Below are 18,546 nucleotides of genomic sequence, written 5' to 3' on the forward strand. Positions count from 1 at the left end.
TAGCAATATTATTGCGATATTTTGCAAGTGTTTCAACAAGTAGCCTATGTTCCATTCAGTCTAAATAAAATAATATCTTAAATAGAAATAGCCTATGAAATAAAATAGGTCAATCTTTTTCTGAGGGCAGCATTTATATCTATAAAGAGATAACAAAAACTAAAGTGCTGTTTAAATATCAGCTTGAGATTACCTGTTTCTTTTTGTTAAGTTAATAGCTTATCTGAATTTGAAATATCCCGATATGCGCGATATGATCAAATTCCATATCTCATTTAAAAATCTATCGATATATCTTGAATATCGATATATCGCCCGGTCCTGAGGATTCATTATATATTATTTCAAATTTGTTTACATATATGATATTAACCTCCACCTGAACCGAGCAAATTATCTCCAGTTTGGCATTACTCAAAACTAAAAGTTTCTTGAAAAAAGCGTCAAAATAGTGACGACAAGACAAGAAGACGACAAGGATGAAAACGCACAACAAAAAGTGACCAAAAAGGCGATGAAAATGCAGCTGAAACCTGACAAAAACGCACAAAAAGCCGCAAAAAATTAAACGAAAGCGCAACCAAAAATCATCAAAAATGTGACAAGCGATGAAGGTGCAACAAAAAGGGACAAAAAAGAGACAAAAAACAATGAAAAAGTGCAACAAAAATGTGACAAAAATATGACAAAAACACATTAAAAAAAAATCAACAAAAGTGCTACAAAACCATTAACAAGGGCAACAAAAAAGCGACAAAACAAAATTGTGGCAAAAAAGAAAGTGAAAAAAGTGACTGCAACAATGCAAGTTTTGTAGGCCTTAGCTTTCAAATGAGATGTTACACTGGCCTTTAGGCTGTAAGCTCCAGTAAAGAAGCTTTTAGATTTGGGTAAAGCTGAACTGGAGAAAATGTAAGGTTAATTAAAATGTTATAAATAAACAGATTTGATTAAGAAATAAGATTTAAAAAGCGTTTATTGAGCTCACAATGGAGAAATACACAATTTATAAATAACAATGACGTGGGTTTTTGTGTAGTAATATTATAGGTAGTTGTTTAAAAAAACACACGTCGGTTTTTGTTTCGTTTTTTATTTCGCGTCAACAAGAAATCAATCATTTTATTTTATTCTTCAGTTTTATTTTGAAAAGCTAGTCGCTAAACTTCCTTCCGCCGAGGCCTGAAAACAACAGGGCCGCTCGGCGCATGCGTACATTCTAAAATACGATTTGCACAACGGTCCCAGATCAAAGATGGCGGGAGCCTCCGACCCACTGGAGGACATGCTCTTCACTGAGGTGGACGAGAAGGCGGTCAGCGACTTGGTGGGCTCCCTGGAGTCCCAGCTGGGTGACAGAAAAGCCCCCGGTGCCCCTTTCAGCGAGGCCAAACGGGAGACGGGCCCGGCGGGAGCGAGCCAGTTCTCAGGGAAAGTGCGAGAGCGAGCGGGGTCTTCTTCGGAGCAGCCGCCGCAACAAGGGCATCCGAAAGTGGGCTCAAACAGGGAGCTGTCCGCCGCCGCTCCAGCCGACGGGCCTCCTCTCTCTGCGGGCGCACTGTCCGCCTCCACCGCCGCCGGAACAACAGGAGGTACGGTCCCCAAAATAAAAGATAATGTCCCGAAATGAAAGATAAAAAACGCAAAGAGCGCAGGGGGAAAAAGAGAGGGAACCCCGCGCAGACAGTGCACGAACTCTTCACCCAAAGTAGCTCCACTCGGATCACACTTCTGCGAGACACTGGCCGCAAACAGCTCAACTTGTTCTGTAAAATACTGTTTAGTGCTTTAAATCCTACCATTAACACTTGGTAATAATGACAAATGGCCCCGGGATATGTGCTCAGTACACTGTGTTGTCATTCCAGTAACTATCCCCAAGTAGCACACTGTACTCCACTTCAATGAAGCGACAGCGAGCCGAAGTTCCTCTTTAAAACACGAACCGGTGCAAAATAACCAGCTCGTTTTCTGTAGCTGTTGTTGCAGATGATGTTTTGTGCTGGTTATTGCACTAAATGTGCCCAATTAGCACAGAGCTCAACAGCTACATGCCCATAACAAGCTAATCACTCTTTACAAGGCAGTATTCTGATCAAAATAAGCAACCAAATCTGAAATATAAGAGGCAGGAGTTTGGCCAGAACTGTTGTCAGCTCACTAGGAGTAAAATACAATGCAATAATGCACTTATGATGTGGTGTAGTTGGTATATTGTGGCTATGTTTATCATAAAAATGCTCTTCTGGTTCATAACTCATTTAGATTCAGATTTTATTAGAGGTATGTTTATTATTATACCTTTTAAAACCATAAAAAATTGTCTTAAAATATGGCATTTGTTTACTATTCTCAGTATCAGACTTTGTTTGATTTAAATATTGTTAGTTAATTGATCACGATAATTACTATATTGACTTATCTTTCAATAAATAACAGATAAACGATATATTTTTGGGCTCGATATTTATTTTCTGTTCATTTATAAGCATTCCCCCCATTTTTTCTTTGTAAAACTTTGATTTTTAACTGAAGCAAATTGAGTTACATTATATTTCATGTTTATTGCAGCTTGGATGTGATGATGCACTTTGAGAACAAAAGTTTACTATCATTTTTATGCCTGAGAGTTGACCGTATCTAGTATCGTTAGAGCCAATAATATCGTTTATCACGATACTTTCCTCCCTCAATATATATCGAAGTTCTTTTTTTTTATCGTGACAGGCCTATTGATGATTGTATTTGCTATGCTGTTTGCGAAAATGTACATATATTCATAAAATCCCCTATTTTTGCAAAGATGTGATCATTCAGGGGAGCACATTCTCCTCCGTTTCATTAATCGATTAATTGGTAACGATCAAGCGATTATCGGTTAAAGTGATAGTCTGTAAGTTTGCAGAGTGGGGAGAGAGAGAGAGTGAAAGTAAACGATCAAATTCCTCCCCTCTTTAACCAGTCAGCACTTCTTACTTTTTGCAAAATGAGGAGAGCAGGAGGAGAAATTTCAAAAGTAAATGATCAAGCTCCTCCCCTTCCCCTCCTGATTGGTCCTGACAGGCTGGTTCACAGGAAAAGCTCATCTCATTGGTTGAAGCAGGAGGAGACTAAACTGATTAGTTGCTGAGATCCGGGAAGGTGGGACTTTACAAAAAATAATATATAATTTATATATTTTTACTGACTTTGCATCAAAATGCAAAACCAGGGGGTCAATTTTGCACATTTTATAAAATATGTGTGCTTCGATTGTTCTGTATTTCCCCCTATTTAGCATTCGTTTTAATCAATTAAGCCCATGAACATCCCTACTTTAATTATTATGGGACATTGATTTTTGTTTTGTCATTTAGATTTGAGATTTGTTCCTTATTTTGTACATTTTGATTCATATGTTTATGTTTCGTTAACCTCTTAACCCCCTCCTGAACCGAGCACATTTTCTCCAGTTTGGCTTTACCCAAATCTAAAAGCTTCAACAACAAACAAAAAAGCATCAAAATAGCGACGAGAACGAGGATGAAAACGCAACAAAATGTGACAAAAATGCCACAAAAAAGAGGCGATAACGCTTCAAAAATGAGACACAAACGCGGCAACAATGTGACAAACTTGTTGCCCTCCAGTTGAGAAGCTTGAAGATTTGGGTAAAGCTGAACTGGGGAAAATGTGCTCGGTTAAGACTTTGCGAAGTGCTGTTAGGGTGATAAAAAAAAAGTGCAGAAATAAAGATTAGTGCCAAAATAAAGTTCAGTGTCTGAGGATTAGACCCTGAACAATACAATTGATGAGATATTCAGAAGATACTGTATTTAGTAAATTATTGGTTATTTTCACCCCAATAACGTGATTTTGAGGTCTTCGCAAAAGTACAGTATTGCAAATTTTGGAATCAAAGGGCATTTTAAGACATGAAAATTATGAATTAAAATGTAAAATGTAATATCCCTATTGGAGGCTGTTTCAAAAGCATTTGGTTTATCCATTAAGAAATCATCATCAACTCTATCAAAAGCATTTTTTTTTGTAAAGGTGAGATAAATAGTGACTGATTCCACTTTAGCTGACCTCAACATGCCTCCAGCAAAAACTCATGAAGTTAATCGATCATATTTCATTGAAGATTTTTAACCAAGTGATCCAAATGGTATCTGTGCCCGCTGCAGAAACATCCTCCTCCTGCTCTGGGTGATCCAGGGGACTTTTCAACTTTGAACTTTCCTGTCCTGACGAGAGCATTTGGAGGAGTTACTGAACTTAAAGATTTGCAAAGTTGCCCATGTGGTATTTGCCCATGTGGTATTTATATGCCAAAATTTGCAATACTGTACTTTTGCGAAGACCTGAAAATCTCGTTATTTGGGTGAAAATAACCATAATTTTCAAAATGCAATATCTTATCAATCTTATCAATCACAACACTTATTAGAATCCAAAAACACTATCTGCCTCAGTCATCTCTTTGACTTGCAGTTTTGATGCTAAAAACAAAAGTGAAGCATTAGCTTGTCTCGTTGATCCGTTCTCATACTTCTTCAGTTTTCTAGAAACTAAATGTAACTTCTGTCAATCAAGGGGATGTGTATTATTGTAAACTTTAAATTACATTTTTTGCTCAAAGATATGAAGTAGCTAGCAAACATTGGTGATGTTTCTTCAGTGTAAAGATTGTTATGACCAGACATTAGGTAATAATATTACCTAATTTAGACAATTTCAGACATTAGCATCAGGCATACTTGTTCATACATCTGGTTGAATATATATTGTTACAAAATCAATAAACAATACCAATGGATTTTCAAAAAAAAAAAAGACGTTTTTTTCTTGTTTTCAAAAACATTGAAATCTGATTTAGGCAATTATGCTATATGGCTAGCGATTTTTATAAAACTCAGACACTGAACTTTAAGTTGGCACATCTTTTCGTCTGCACTTTTTTATTACCTTAACATCACTTCGCAAGACCTGTGGGGGGGTAGGAGATTGATTAAAGAATTAGCTTTTTATTTATTTGTTCGTTATTTTTAGTCAGGACATGTATGTATGTAGATTTTAACTTTCATGTCTTATTTTGTGAATTGTAAAGTTATGTTTATGTCTTTACTGCTTCTGTTTCTTGCTGCCTGTTGTTTGTGAATGAGACATCAGAACAAGGGGCATCAGATAAAGCTTCTAATCTAATATTTTAAAAAGAACTGTGCCTTTTTTTTGTCTGACCTCTGATGTTTGTCGTTTCCCAGCCATCGCGTCGGTCGGAGCGTCCCCTGCTCTCTCCTCTCTGGCTCCCCAGCCCGTCGTCGCCGCCTTGGCCCCTAACCCCGCCACCCCCGGCCTCCAGAGCCTGAACGGGACCCCGGGCTCCATCAAACTCATCCCATCCTCCGCGGCGCCCCCGCAGCCGGGCACCGTCATCAGCTCCGCCATCATGACGTCCCAGTTCGCGGCGGGCCAATCCCCCACGACCATAGCTCTGCAGAGGCACCCCACGCCCGTCCCCAATCAGAACGGGGTGGACCCCAAGGGCGTCCCGTCACCGAACGCCGCGGCCACCGCCACGACGCAAGTGCTGAACCACACGAACCAGCTGATGCATAACAAAATCACGCCGCAGCCTCAGCCCGTGTCCGGAAACAGCGTCATACTCGCCAACACGGCTCCGCTGACGACCGCCGCCGCGCCCCAGGTGGTGGGGGCCGCGGTGGGGGTGAAGCCGGCGGTGAACGGAGTCGCCCAGCCCGCCGTGGCGGTGGTGAGGCCTCCGGGAGCGAGCCCAGTGGTGGCGGCGGCGACGTCGATCCAGCAGCAGAGGCCGACGTTAGGGGTGACGGCGGCCGTGACCAGGGCGGCGGCTCCGCAGGCTCCCATCGCTGTGAGGCCGCAGCAGCAGACGACCATCCAGCTGCCCCCGGGGTTCAGCATGCCGCCCGGTAAGAGCAACCGCCAAGGACAGTCGTCTCAAAGCTTCATTTCACCTCTCGCTTTAACCGAGCACATTTTCATCCAACATGTGCCACTTTTTGTTGCTCTTTTGTCCCTTTTCTATTGCTCTTTTGTGGCTTCTTCATTACATTTTCGGCGCTGTTGGCCCTGTCCGTACGAAGTGAAGCTAAGGACCGAACGCAAAGATATTTTATCAATCCAGTGTATCGTCCATACGAGCCGGTGTTTTGTCGGTCTGTAAACGAGCATTTTCCAAACTAGGTCCCAGAGGAAAGATCTGAAAAAGCCGTTTACGTGGCTCCGTTGTTACGACGTCTCCACAACTTTTACTAAAAGATGACCACAGCTCCAGAGTCTGTGATCCATAATCTACTGACCTTATAATGATAATTAATATGATAATTTGCTCCACTGCCGTCCACAAGCCACAGGTGACAAGTAGAAAAACACGAGTCAGTCTGTGTTTTTGGACTGACAGGTTTTTCTGTTTTAGTCCCGTTGCGTCTGAAGAATAAACTCTCCTCCTCGTCTCTTCTAAAGTTCTTAAAGGGATGTTTCAGGATTTTTGACATAGGGCCTCATTTCCTAGTTATCCAGAGTGTTGCTGATTTCTGGAGATATTTTTTCTTGCAATTCATGCAGTTCTTATATTTGAAGAGTTTCGTGGCGCTAGGCTAATTAGCAACACTCTGGATAACAAGCTAATGTGCTTGGTTTAGGTGAGGGTTCAGAGGTTAACCAAGTGCATTTTCTCCAGTTTGACTATACAAAAAGCTTCTTGACATGAGCTTACAGCCAATAGGCCAGAGTAACGCCTCATTTGAAAGCGACAAAATTGATCTAAACAGATCTTTTTCTCTCTCGTCGTTGTTGCCATCACTTTTTTGACTGCTTTTCATCTCTTTTTTTATTTTGTCACCTTATCGTTGCTTTCTCATCACATTATGTCGCTCGTTTGTTGCGTCTTTGTTACTTTTTTCGCTGTCTTTTTGTGGCTTTTTTTGTCACTTTTCAGTGCTTTTTTTTATCATCACATTTTGTCGCTGTTTTGACGTTTTATTTTTTTTCAAGAAGCTTTTGGGTAAAGCCGAACTGGAGAAGATGGGGTCGGCTCAGGTGGGGGTTAAGAGGTGAAGTTTAACCTCTTTTAAGGATGACATGAAACGTAGACTCAACGTATTGGAGCTAGACTGATCATTTTTGATTATTTATCGATTTGTGGATAAGACATGCCATTTATGTAGTTAATAATACATTTTGTGTTATTTTTTTGTGGATGTCAGCGGACAGAGTCACACTTGAGAATCATTGATAGTTTCACCTTTTTTTTTTTTTTTCCTTTTTTGCACCAACAGCGAGTACACAGTGAATGAAAGATGTGCTTTTGGGCGACTTACGTCTGAAATACGATCCCGCCTCCCTTTCTCCTGCGAAACCACAGAATCTAGAATTTCCCCTTGAGGTCTTTATAATGTACATCTTTAGAATGAAGGGCCGTTGTGAAAATCTGTTCATTCTTATGTTAGCTTAGTGCTTTTGAAATGTTAATGCTCCTGTACTGAATACATTTCAATTCAAATATTGATACTTGTGGACCCAAATCTACCCAAATCTAAAAGCTTCTCTACCGGAGATTACGGCCTCATTTGAAAGCTCAGGCCTACAAAACTGAGCTAAGCTTTTTCCTCGCGTTGTCATCACTTTTTTGGTCATGTTTTTTGTCTCCTGTTGTGTTGCTTTTCCAAACGTTTTCTTTTGCGTTATTGTCATCACTTTTTCATCTGTTTTGTTGGGTTTTTGTCGCTCTCCTGATGCTTTTCTTAAGAAGCTTTTCGTTTTGGTTTAAGGCAAACATGGAGAAAATGTGCTCGGTGGGGGAAGGTTAATATCTGATTCCTCGCCGGATTCGTTTAACCCAAAAAAACAAGGCAAAATTACGATTTTGATCGATTTTATTTGAAATAAACTTTAAAAAGTCTCCTGATCTTTCATATGAAGAAAACTGCTCAGAGTCCTGCTTATTAGTAGCCTATGTCATAATGTAGCTACAGTAGGGCTATAGTAGCTACAATTAGTCCCATTAAGAAACAGAACCCTTTATTTAAAAAGTGTTATTTCTGTGTTAGATATTCCTCGTCTGCTCTCAAAAGTAAAACCTCTTAATAATAAGCCATGGAGTTTTCAAAAGTGTTTTAGTTTTATTGTCTTCATGCCTTTCCATGGAGACTCGAGGGAAAGGGCCGGAGTTAAATGGTCAGAGCAGAGTGAGAGAAATTGCCTGTCCTGCCAAACTTCATGCTTTTTCATAGATATTTCAAAGGCATATAGTCTGGGAGCAGCATGATCTCAATGATTTCCCGGTGGGTGTGATCGACAGACGGCATCAACCAATCAGAGCAACGCTAGATCCGTCGCAGGAAGCCTTTCCAAAAACGTCCTTATTTACGAGCAACGTTTCGAACACTGTTTCTTGCTCCGGTTTTAGGGATTTTTTTTCCATATGATTTAAAACGAAAGAGCAGAAGCAACCATCACTCGCCGCGCCGGCATGTCTATTGTTTTGTTAGAGTGTGGTGACGGCTTCCGCCTCTTGGGGGAAGTAAGTCCCGCCTCTCGGTGCGTGATTGGACCGATGTGGGTAAAATCGTGAAATGATAGGCTGCGAGGAGCTGTCCAGGTTCTTCTTTTGAACAGAAAGCAGGCCAGGCAATGAGAGAAAGGAATGGGGAGCAGACCGGAGGAAAGTGAGAAAGAAAACTCCAGCGCGTCCTCTTAAAACACATTAATTTGAAACTTTTGTTGTCGATCACTATCTCTAGATTTGTTTTCCCCCCATGTCTCGCCTTAACGCTCCCACGATGCTAAGCTAACCGCCCCTCGTCGTTGCAGGTATGGTGTTGGTGCGCACGGAGACCGGTCAGCTGGTGATGGTGCCGCAGCAGGTCCTGGCTCAGGCTCAGGCCAAAACTCAACAGAATCAAAGCAACATCCAGAGACCTGCCACTCCCACAGCAGGGGGCGCTATACGGGTCAGCACGCCCACAGCGGTACGTCACCTTTAACCCTCAGCATGTAATGAATGCAATTTGATTTTAAACTGACTTTTAAGCTAAATTTGTTGGGGAATAATGATATTGCTTGACGATTTTTACTGCATAAGTTTGTCAAAAATACAAAACTGAAGGTCTAAAATACATTGAACGGCAGTTTGGGCTGAAATTGTACCCAATATTTTCTTTAAATAAGTCAATTTGTGAAGTTTAAGAAAATCTGTCCATGGGGCAAGATATTTACACTCGAAATCTGAATTTTTTCCCCCAGTAAATTAAAGATTTTTAATCTAGTTTAGAGCGCAGTGATTTCTGTTATCGTAATTCCAGTGTAAATATCTTTCCCCATGGACAGATTTCTTGAAATTCGACTCTCAAATCAAGGACAAAGGAACATTTCTGCAGTGCGGAGACTCCTGGTGCAACACAATGCAACAAAATCACACTGCCTGACAAAAATACAGTTGTCCCCTGAATGCAACGAAAAACAAGTAATAGAAGAAATAGAGTCTTAACAATTACTGCTTTGCACTTTTAGCACTTTCTCAATGAGCTTCACGATGTCGTCACAGAAATGTTTCTGACTTCACAGACTGTTAACCTGTGACCTGACGTCGCCCCTGATCAGGGTTAGGGTTAGTTAACCCTAAGTTAACCTTAGTTAACCCTAACCCTGATCAGGATAGATATAATTAGGATTAAGAACGGCAAATGTAACGTAAGATCTCACACATTATTTTTAGAAGCTAGAAGGTCTTGGCTTTCAAATTGGGTATCACACTGGCACATAGGCTGTAACATCTCCAGTCAATACATTTTGAGATTTAGATAGTAGATAGTAAATAATTAACCCTAACCTTAAGGTGGCAGTTAAGTGGTTGACCTATTGTAGACCCAGGGACCTTATGAAACTCATTCAAAAAACTCACTCAAGAAAATGCCAAGAATAAAAGGAGGCAAGAATTTAAAATGCAGAACATGTGTTGAGTTATTTCACCCTGTTTTGTTTCCCACATAATCCCATTCATAGTTTAATGCCTTCAGTGAGAATTACGCAATGTAAACAGTCGGGCTGGGACGATTCACTTTGTGTAATCTAAGTATAAGTATGTTTACCTTTTTAAAATGTGTAAAAAGAAAACAGTCCTGTGTACAAAGATTATAAATCAACTGCCATTTGACATTGGTTAAAGTGTTAAGATAGAAAAGTAAAGAAAAACACAATATGTAACAAAGTGCTGTGTAACTGTTACAGGAAAAAGGAGTTTGTGACAAAAAATAACCCCAAACACAAGTGAAAGTAATGTGATACTTGATCATGTATCGATACTTGGTATTGCAGTAAAAAATATTGTGATCTGATCCGATATTTTGTCCCAGCCCGAGTGAATAGTATTGAAAATAAAGAAAAGCTGACGTTGCTGGAATCTAAGACGACGATGCCACTAGGGATGTACTGATCCGATATTCAGTATCGGTATCGGTAGCCGATCAGGCTTTTTTAGAGTATCGGATTGGATCGGATTTGATGACTGGGCGGGTCCGATGCAAGACGGCCGTGAATCTGCGGTCATGGATCTGCAGCGGCTCCAAGCCTGCAGGTTTACCGCACTGCAAAGGTTTGAGGTTTATCGCAGCACTGTTGTAAACCTTCAGACTGGAGCCGCCGCAGATCCAGGACCACAGAATCACGGCCTTAATGCAATCGCTAAGCTAGGATACTGATTAGATTTATTTGATTTGATTTATTCTTATTATTGTGTCTTGCACATAAGTAGGTGCCAAGGCCCTCATGGGCTTACAAGACACAATTCAAAACAGAATTCAGATGCTGCCAAAATAAAATCACAGTAACTCTACAATCAATCATAACAGAACATCTACATCACAGTAGCCAAATTAATTTCTATCCTCCTCTAGCACCTGCTTCTGAAAAACGTTCTAATTTAAAGTTCAAAGCTAAAGCCAAAACCTCTTGTATGTTTATTTAAAAAAAAACTGGTAAAACTACTATAATATCAATAGTTATGTCAATATGTTATATATTATATAAAATATAATAATACAAAAAGACTATCAGATCGGTATCGGCCCGATGAAGTGTCAAAATATCGGAACGGATCGGAAGCTCAAAAAAGTGGATCGGTACATCCCTAGATGCCACTGTCTTAACCCCATAGAGAGTCTGTGGGATGTGCTGGAGAAGGCTTTTCGCAGGGGTCACACACTCTCCCATCATCAATAATAATAAACAATTACCACAACTCTTTTGACATTGCTGAAGCTTATTGAAACAACGCACAGAGAATGTTAGAGCGTGTGACCTTTGTTTGGTGTAGAATATGTTAAATCCTTGTGACCAGTGTTTTGAGACTTGTGTGTTTTGAAATCGTCCTATTCAGGCTCCTGGGACGCCTCAGACTGTTCGACTGGCCTCCCCCCAGAACAGAATGACCCAAGCGGCCACTTCCACGGTACAGGTGCGCCCAACTCAGCTTTCACCTCCACTCAAACGCTGCGGTTTTGTTTTGTTTCTTCCTCGCTCTTTACGCTTCCGTGTGTTTGTCAGAAGGCGATCAGCGCTGCCCCCGGTGGAGCCGCGGTGTCGGTGAAGATGTCCACTCCTCAGAAGGCGCCCACGGTGATCACGGCGGGCGGCACGGTCCTGAACAAAAGCACGGTTCCTCTGACCAACACTACGGCCAGCACAACACCAGCCCGGGTCAATGTGGTCTCGCAGGTGAGTCGGCAAAGTAGTTAGAGTTCCAAAGGCTCCAAAGAAAAGAGTAGAAGCTAGCAGAGTGTTTTCTCTCAATTAAAAGCCTTATATTGCACACTCCAGACCAGCAGGTGGCGCTGTCCAGATGTAATGTCAATGCTAGTGACTCACTATAAGGAAGATAGTTTCTTCCTCTTGTGCTGGCAAACAGGAGCTGAATTCAGGTGCAATCTTTAAAAAACCCTGCTATTTTAAAGAAGAACTAAGTCATGTGTTTGCCTTTATAAATTCTTTCCGTTGTCCCTCTGGGGGTGATGCAAGTGTTAATGGGATGATTGGGGGGTCTTTCATTTCCCCCTGGTGCCTCTGGCCAGAAAACCACAATTGTAATTTTCCCTGCCTCCAGGTCGGAATCACCAATACACACTAATAGAATGGCGAAGAAGAAGCTAACAGGCTAACGGGCAAAGCTAACTGCGGGTTAGCGCCACTTAAACAGTATTTACAGCCAATTTTGAGTGGAAACAGTTATCTCCATTGTGTCATTGAGTTGTGGCACAATGTACAATAACAATCTGTCCCTTTGTCTATTCTGCCAGCGTAGTATTTACTCTCACGGACAATTAATGAGAAAAAAAAAACAGCTATGGCACCTGCAGTGGCGCTTATGGCCTCTAGGGGCATGATTATTCCCCAGACTCTTTGGTTAAAACTGAAGTAAAATGCAAAGAAAAGTGTTTTTTTTATGTAAAAATATATTGTTTTTAAGCAGAAAAAAATGTACACTTATTATCACAACCTTTGGGGGAAAATGGCCCGTGAAATCAGGCATTTTAACAACAATCACAAAAAATACCAGCTAAATCCAGGAGGGATTCATTAGGGCTGCATGAACAAATTTTTCTGACAGATATTGCAATTTGATTAGCGATATTAATACTTTATTTATAGCATTATGTTTTATTTTTCATGCAATTGGGCCTTGAGCTGCATAAATACATCTAAAATGGCTGTTAATCATCAGGAAGCACAGTTATTACAGTTCAGCGTTATGCAGCAACAAGATACAAATCTGCAAAGAGGCATTTGTTGTCAGAAAATATGCTTAGTTTTTATCATTGTGGGGCTCTCACACTCTTTCTCCCTCGTCAGCTATATCCACGCTGAATGTTATTGTTTACTGTCGCTGATCCTGCACATGCGCACTACGCTGGTGAGCAAACAGCTCAACTTCACAATTAACACAGCCCAAAATCTCATTAACATCTCAAAACATCATTTTAAGACATCCACCTGGAATACAGTCACTTGACAGATCATCTAACAAATTGAAACTGAAAGAGTCAACTCATTTGGAGCATCTTTGTGCTGAGGATCACGAGCTGAAGCACTAATCGGATGCTGCAAGAGAAAAGCCCATTTCATTCATCTGCGCCAAAAAACTCTGTGCACATAGCATTAAACTATAGTTATTCTTTATGCTCCACATTTTCACCTAGACCTGTTTAACAATTACATTTAGACTAGGGATAGACTGACACCAACACCAGTATCGGGCCGATACCACATGCTTGTACTCATACTTGCACTTTATAAAGAGGTCCCGATACTACTTGATGTGGACTCTTTGCTGAGGAGAAAAAATATCAACAAACTGGAGAATTGTTTAGTGTAAATCCAATATTCCACATAGAGCTGACTTTATTACAGACGGCACTCCCTAAATCAGAGTCTGTGCTGGATTTAACCAGAGCTAAATGTTGTTAGTGCTTCAGCGTGGAGTCTGCAGTGTTTACAAGATACAGGCTAATGTTGCTAATGTTGCTAACTAGCAAACTAGCAGCTAACGGTTCTTGCGATTCTTACTCTGTTTTATGCCCAGGGGCTTATTCAGCAGAAAAACTAACCCTAACTAATCCCTAATTTAGACAATTAATTTATTATCATAATCAGCACTTAAATATTATTAAAACCCCCAAGGTTCACCAAAAGAAGATAAAGCATCCCCACAATTTGGACAAAATGAACTGTTCATTTAGAAAGTGCTCATTTCTAAAGCCTGATGTGACTGGAGTGTCCTCACTTGTACAACATGAGGGACATCTACTGAGGCTTTAGCAGACACGTGTAGGTACTAGAGGGGAGTAACGTTTTTGTGTCTCTGCATGTGGAGTAGGTATTTATCTTCTTACCTCTAATAAGGTGAAGTGAGTAAATTCACTCATGGGACGGACGGTCTCCTCCTAATCGCTGTGAGCTTTTGCTTTCTTCATGTTAAATCTGATTGAAATCTATGAAACTTTACGCTCCTCTCCTTCTTTTGTTTGTTGTCTACAAAAAAATCGAGTGCAGTGCCTTTTAAATCAACCAATTTTCTTCTTCCAACAGGAAATGCAGGAAAATGTGAAGAAGTGCAAGAACTTTTTGGCGACGCTGATCAAACTGGCGTCTCACAACTCGCCGTCTCCAGATACCTCCAAAAACGTGAAAGCCCTGGTGCAGGACCTGCTCGTAAGGACAAACCCGGCCATGATCATCGCTCTGACGCTTTCACTGCAGCCTCACTGATAAATGTCCGCCGTGTTCTGTGCCTTTTGTTCCTGCAGGACGCGAAGATTGAACCAGAGGAGTTCACGACTCGGCTTCAGGCTGAGCTCAAGTCGTCTCCACAGCCCTACCTCATCCCCTTCCTCAAAGTAAGCACTGGTTTCTTTCCAAAATGTAAAAAATCTTGTGGCTTCTAATAGTTCTACAGAAAAGGTTAAAGTGATATTTTGTTGTGCCCTCCCTCAGAAAAGCCTCCCTGCTCTGCGTCAGTCCCTGTTGAGCAACCAGCAGTCTCTGATGGTCTCGACCACAGCGGCAGCAGCGGCGCCCTCTGTGGTCACTCCGGGAACTGTCACCACCACCACCACCATCCGACCTCAGATGCCCATCAGCCCGGCCTCCAGCGGCGTACGGCTCGGCACGCCCATGGGCAACGCCACCACGCTCGTAAGAACTCATGTCGTCTGTATATGTCAAGGTCTCGCAATCTGAAGGGAGCAAGTTACATTTTTGACTAGAGGTCGACTGATAGGAGCGTTTTATTTTTTCAAGGCCGATTATTAGGGATGTTGGCTGCCCGATGCTGATATGCACGCCTGATATTTTTCATTTTAAGACATGTTTTGTTTATAATCATGTGTTTGTGTTGAGCTGTGACAGCAGGGTGCGTTTTATTAGTTAGTAAGTAAAGTAAGTAACTAAGTCAGTGTTTTTTTGCCATTGTACAACAAAATTACCTATCCTCTGAAACGGTGCAGCGCCTCCTGGGCTTGCCCCCGTTTCAGAGCATGGTGTCCTGCACTAGTCAGCGCCTCCCTCCTCTTCCTCCTGCACAGCTCTAATCTAATCTAGTCTTATTCTCCGGTGAACCAGTGAACGAACATTAGTCAGAACAATTGTAGGAATAGAATACTTGCGCGGATACCTCCTCGTTTAGGGGCATAGGGCTGATTTATTCAGTACATTCATGTTTAGTCGGTATTTCAGAGGGAGCTGGTTTGAAAGACAAAAATCATCAGATTCTAAAACTAAATTATAAAACCGTAAATGTATCTCTTATGGTTCTGATATTCCAAGCAAAAGTCTGCAACATAAAATAACTTGTTTACATGATTCGAGCCTCCAAGGTGATACGTTGTTTCCTGAGGCTGTGACTGGGCTCTTTTCAATGCAAAGAAACGGGAAGTCATCATCAGCTTTCGGTTCCAGAGATATCGGCCTTTAATCGGCATGAAATCGGCCTATATTGTAAAATACCCATATCTGTCGAGCAGTATTTTTGACAGTCTTTTGATATTTTTGTATCAAATGAAAATTATAATGAGCTATAGACAATGTATTTTCATATAAAGCGCATGTATCTCCTGCAGAATAAATCATTGCTCGTTTTAAAGGCACACTGAGGACAATTTTAGACTATACTGTTACCAGCAAAAGTATACACGTTGTTTGCTTTTATGCCGTCTGAAAGTGAAGCAAAGTAAATGGAAGTCATTGACTAATTTGTGCTTAACACTGTATCCAGGTTTTGCTGAAAATGTCTGTAAACTTTACACAAATGTTTAACCAAAAAAAGTTTTCCAATTGGCTTTTAATTATTCAAATTTTCCATCATTCCTCTGTTTCAGGAATGGATATAATGTTAGTAATGATAATAGATGTTGTAAATGCTTATATATGTTTTTTTTCCAGCCTTTTAAATATTGTGTTTAGGCAATAAAAAGTAATAAATATGACTTGCCGCTTCCTGTATAAACCCTATTCTCTCTTGTAAAGTCATTCAGTAGGAAAAAAAAAAGTATTTTCTCTCTAAAACGATAATGTTCTTGCAGGCGGTGGCGCGACCGGGCGTCCAAACAGTTACAAGACCCATAGTGATCAGTAACAGCATCAGACCACAAGGTAAAATACCACATGTGTTTGTAATTTAATGATGCAAAATAAAGTCTTCCAAGTCGTGGCAGCTTTACCAATGAATATAACATCAATGAAGTTTAGAAAATAAAATCATCTTTTAATATTGTTTTGTTTTGTTTTAAGGTACCTTGATACGAGGCCCAACGACCATCATGGGGAAAAGTCCGATGTTGGCGGCTCAGGCCAATCAGAAGAAGCTCAGTGACCCAGGGGGCGGGACTTTCAGGTAACTTCACCAAATCTGTGCAGTTCCTTCTCATTTTAGCAGCAAAAATCAGGCAGTGAATGGTTCAGTCCACTAGAGGGCAGCAGTTGAACACTTCACCAGAGAGATGGCTTTAGACAAATCCATGACTTTTCAGTGGAAAATTAAAACTACAATTCTAAGGAAACTAATGTCAATATTCCTTCACAAATATGGACATGTTTTGTATCCATGTATAGCACAAAAGGTGTTCGAGATGACTGTAATCCAAATGTGTTTTCTTTCTGGGAGGACCACAGCGCTTAAAGACGGGAGAAATATACACTTGAGGACCAATATCTCCACATTTGGAGCTACTGCAGACAACAAACTTTCCGGTCTTAGACTTAACAATATAATATATATATTTTTTTTAATCAGTATCTAGTTGCTGCCTGATTTATTGAGCTTCGAACCGCAACAATTTGCAGTCAAAGTCTCGGCTAACAACAACTACTGGTGGGCCATTTTTAATTTTGGCTTTTGTAATTATCACATTTAGTGCCAACAATCCAGACCATCTTTCACGATATTTGTAGCACCACAGCATAGTCTATGTTATAGCCATGGACACATATGGCACCTTTGAAAGGCAAGAGTCTAAAGCGTAGGTGAAAAGCAGTTTAATAATAATTAAAAAATAATAATAATAATAAAATTAGTGTTTCATGAAACACTCTCCTTTCTGATTAACTGCTCTCTCCTCTCTGGACGGACACTAACGTTATGTGAAGAGGCAAATGCCTAAATATCTCCTTTTCAAGTCAATTTTCAACAACAACATTGTTGACACGTTTTGAAACACTGCGTGTTATCGATCACTTTTTTAAACTGCATGGTTCTTAGATTAAAGACTTAACGTAGATGTTTCTAGGTTTCTCGTTAGGGCTGAACGATATGGACAAAATTTCATATCTCGATATTCATGCCAGATATCTCTATCGATACGATACAATATAACTTTAAAGGGACTATAGGGAGTTTAAAAATGTTAAAATTATGTATTTTCCTCCCCCTACATGTTCCAGCCATGTCCTAATGTGTAGAATGAGCTCAGACCTGTTCACCACAACTGCTTCTAAAATCCTGCACTGTCACTCAGAAAGGTGTCACTTCGGCCGAATTGCCGTCATGCATGAGCTTTATATAGAATGTGCAGTTACACATATGGCCTGAGGTGGCAGTAGTGAGTATAAAATGGCCAACTTGCATCCAGCCCCTTTAAGTCATAGGGTTAGGTTGGGATGAAAACTAAGCATTTTTCAGGGAAATAAAATCATAATACAAAAGAGTGCAGTTTTATTGATGAAAATCTATCATTTATATCTTGCTTTTTCGATTTTAATATTTTTAATGTTCATATATCGATATCGATATATCGATATCGCTTTCAGCCTTATTTCTAGTGTTGTTCTTGTTTCATAATAAAAACAAAGAATAACGCAAAAACTACTTTTTTCGCTTTGTTAAACTATTACCCTCCGCCTGAACCAAACGCATTTTCTCCAGTTTAGCTTTACCCAAATCTCTCTCTGTGTAATATATCATTTGACTTACATAATTGATAGTAACTTTTTTGTCACATTTTTTTGTTGTGTTTTTGTCAAGGTTTTGTCACTTGTTGTGGCATTTTTGTTGCTATTTTGATCCTTTTTTTAACCTTTTAGATTTGGGTAAAGCCAAACTAGAAAAAAAGCGCTCGCATTTAAGCATAATTTAGCTTTACCCAAATCTCTCTCTGTGTAATACATCATTTGACTTACATAATTGATAGTAACTTTTTTGTCACATTTTTTTGTTGTGTTTTTGTCAAGGTTTTGTCACTTGTTGTGGCATTTTTGTTGCTATTTTGATCCTTTTTTTAACCTTTTAGATTTGGGTAAAGCCAAACTAGAAAAAAAGCGCTCGCATTTAAGCATAATTTATTTAGAGGTTGTTTTTATTTTCTAGAGGTACATTTTCAGTGTTGTTTTTTTTTTTCTTATTTTCGTGGAGATCTGTGAGGCCTGTGTGGTCAACACTACAAAGACAATCGCAGTTTGATTTATTTTAGAGAATGACCTTATTGAATTAACTGTGAATTAACAAGTTTGACTTTAAAATAGTTTTTGGCTTTGCGCGAT

The 18,546-nt window shown here is 40.2% G+C and overlaps 1 protein-coding gene across 1 annotated transcript in view; it reads left to right on the forward strand.

The window, feature by feature from the left end:
- The first annotated feature begins 1,115 nt into the window (after window positions 1–1,115).
- The window catches only part of LOC306965839 (transcription initiation factor TFIID subunit 4-like), a 38,458-nt gene continuing 21,027 nt past the window's right edge, over window positions 1,116–18,546 (forward strand). The window contains exons 1-10 of the mRNA XM_079560406.1: window positions 1,116–1,592; window positions 5,247–5,933; window positions 8,836–8,993; window positions 11,399–11,476; window positions 11,566–11,736; window positions 14,104–14,226; window positions 14,322–14,411; window positions 14,509–14,709; window positions 16,095–16,164; window positions 16,303–16,405. Of these exons, the coding sequence (XP_079416532.1) occupies window positions 1,256–1,592; window positions 5,247–5,933; window positions 8,836–8,993; window positions 11,399–11,476; window positions 11,566–11,736; window positions 14,104–14,226; window positions 14,322–14,411; window positions 14,509–14,709; window positions 16,095–16,164; window positions 16,303–16,405 (2,018 nt within the window). The 5' untranslated portion in view covers window positions 1,116–1,255. The remainder of the gene's footprint in view (window positions 1,593–5,246; window positions 5,934–8,835; window positions 8,994–11,398; window positions 11,477–11,565; window positions 11,737–14,103; window positions 14,227–14,321; window positions 14,412–14,508; window positions 14,710–16,094; window positions 16,165–16,302; window positions 16,406–18,546) is intronic.

Source organism: Gobius niger, assembly GCF_951799975.1.
Source record: "Gobius niger genome assembly, chromosome: 7".
Classification (NCBI taxonomy): domain Eukaryota; kingdom Metazoa; phylum Chordata; class Actinopteri; order Gobiiformes; family Gobiidae; genus Gobius; species Gobius niger.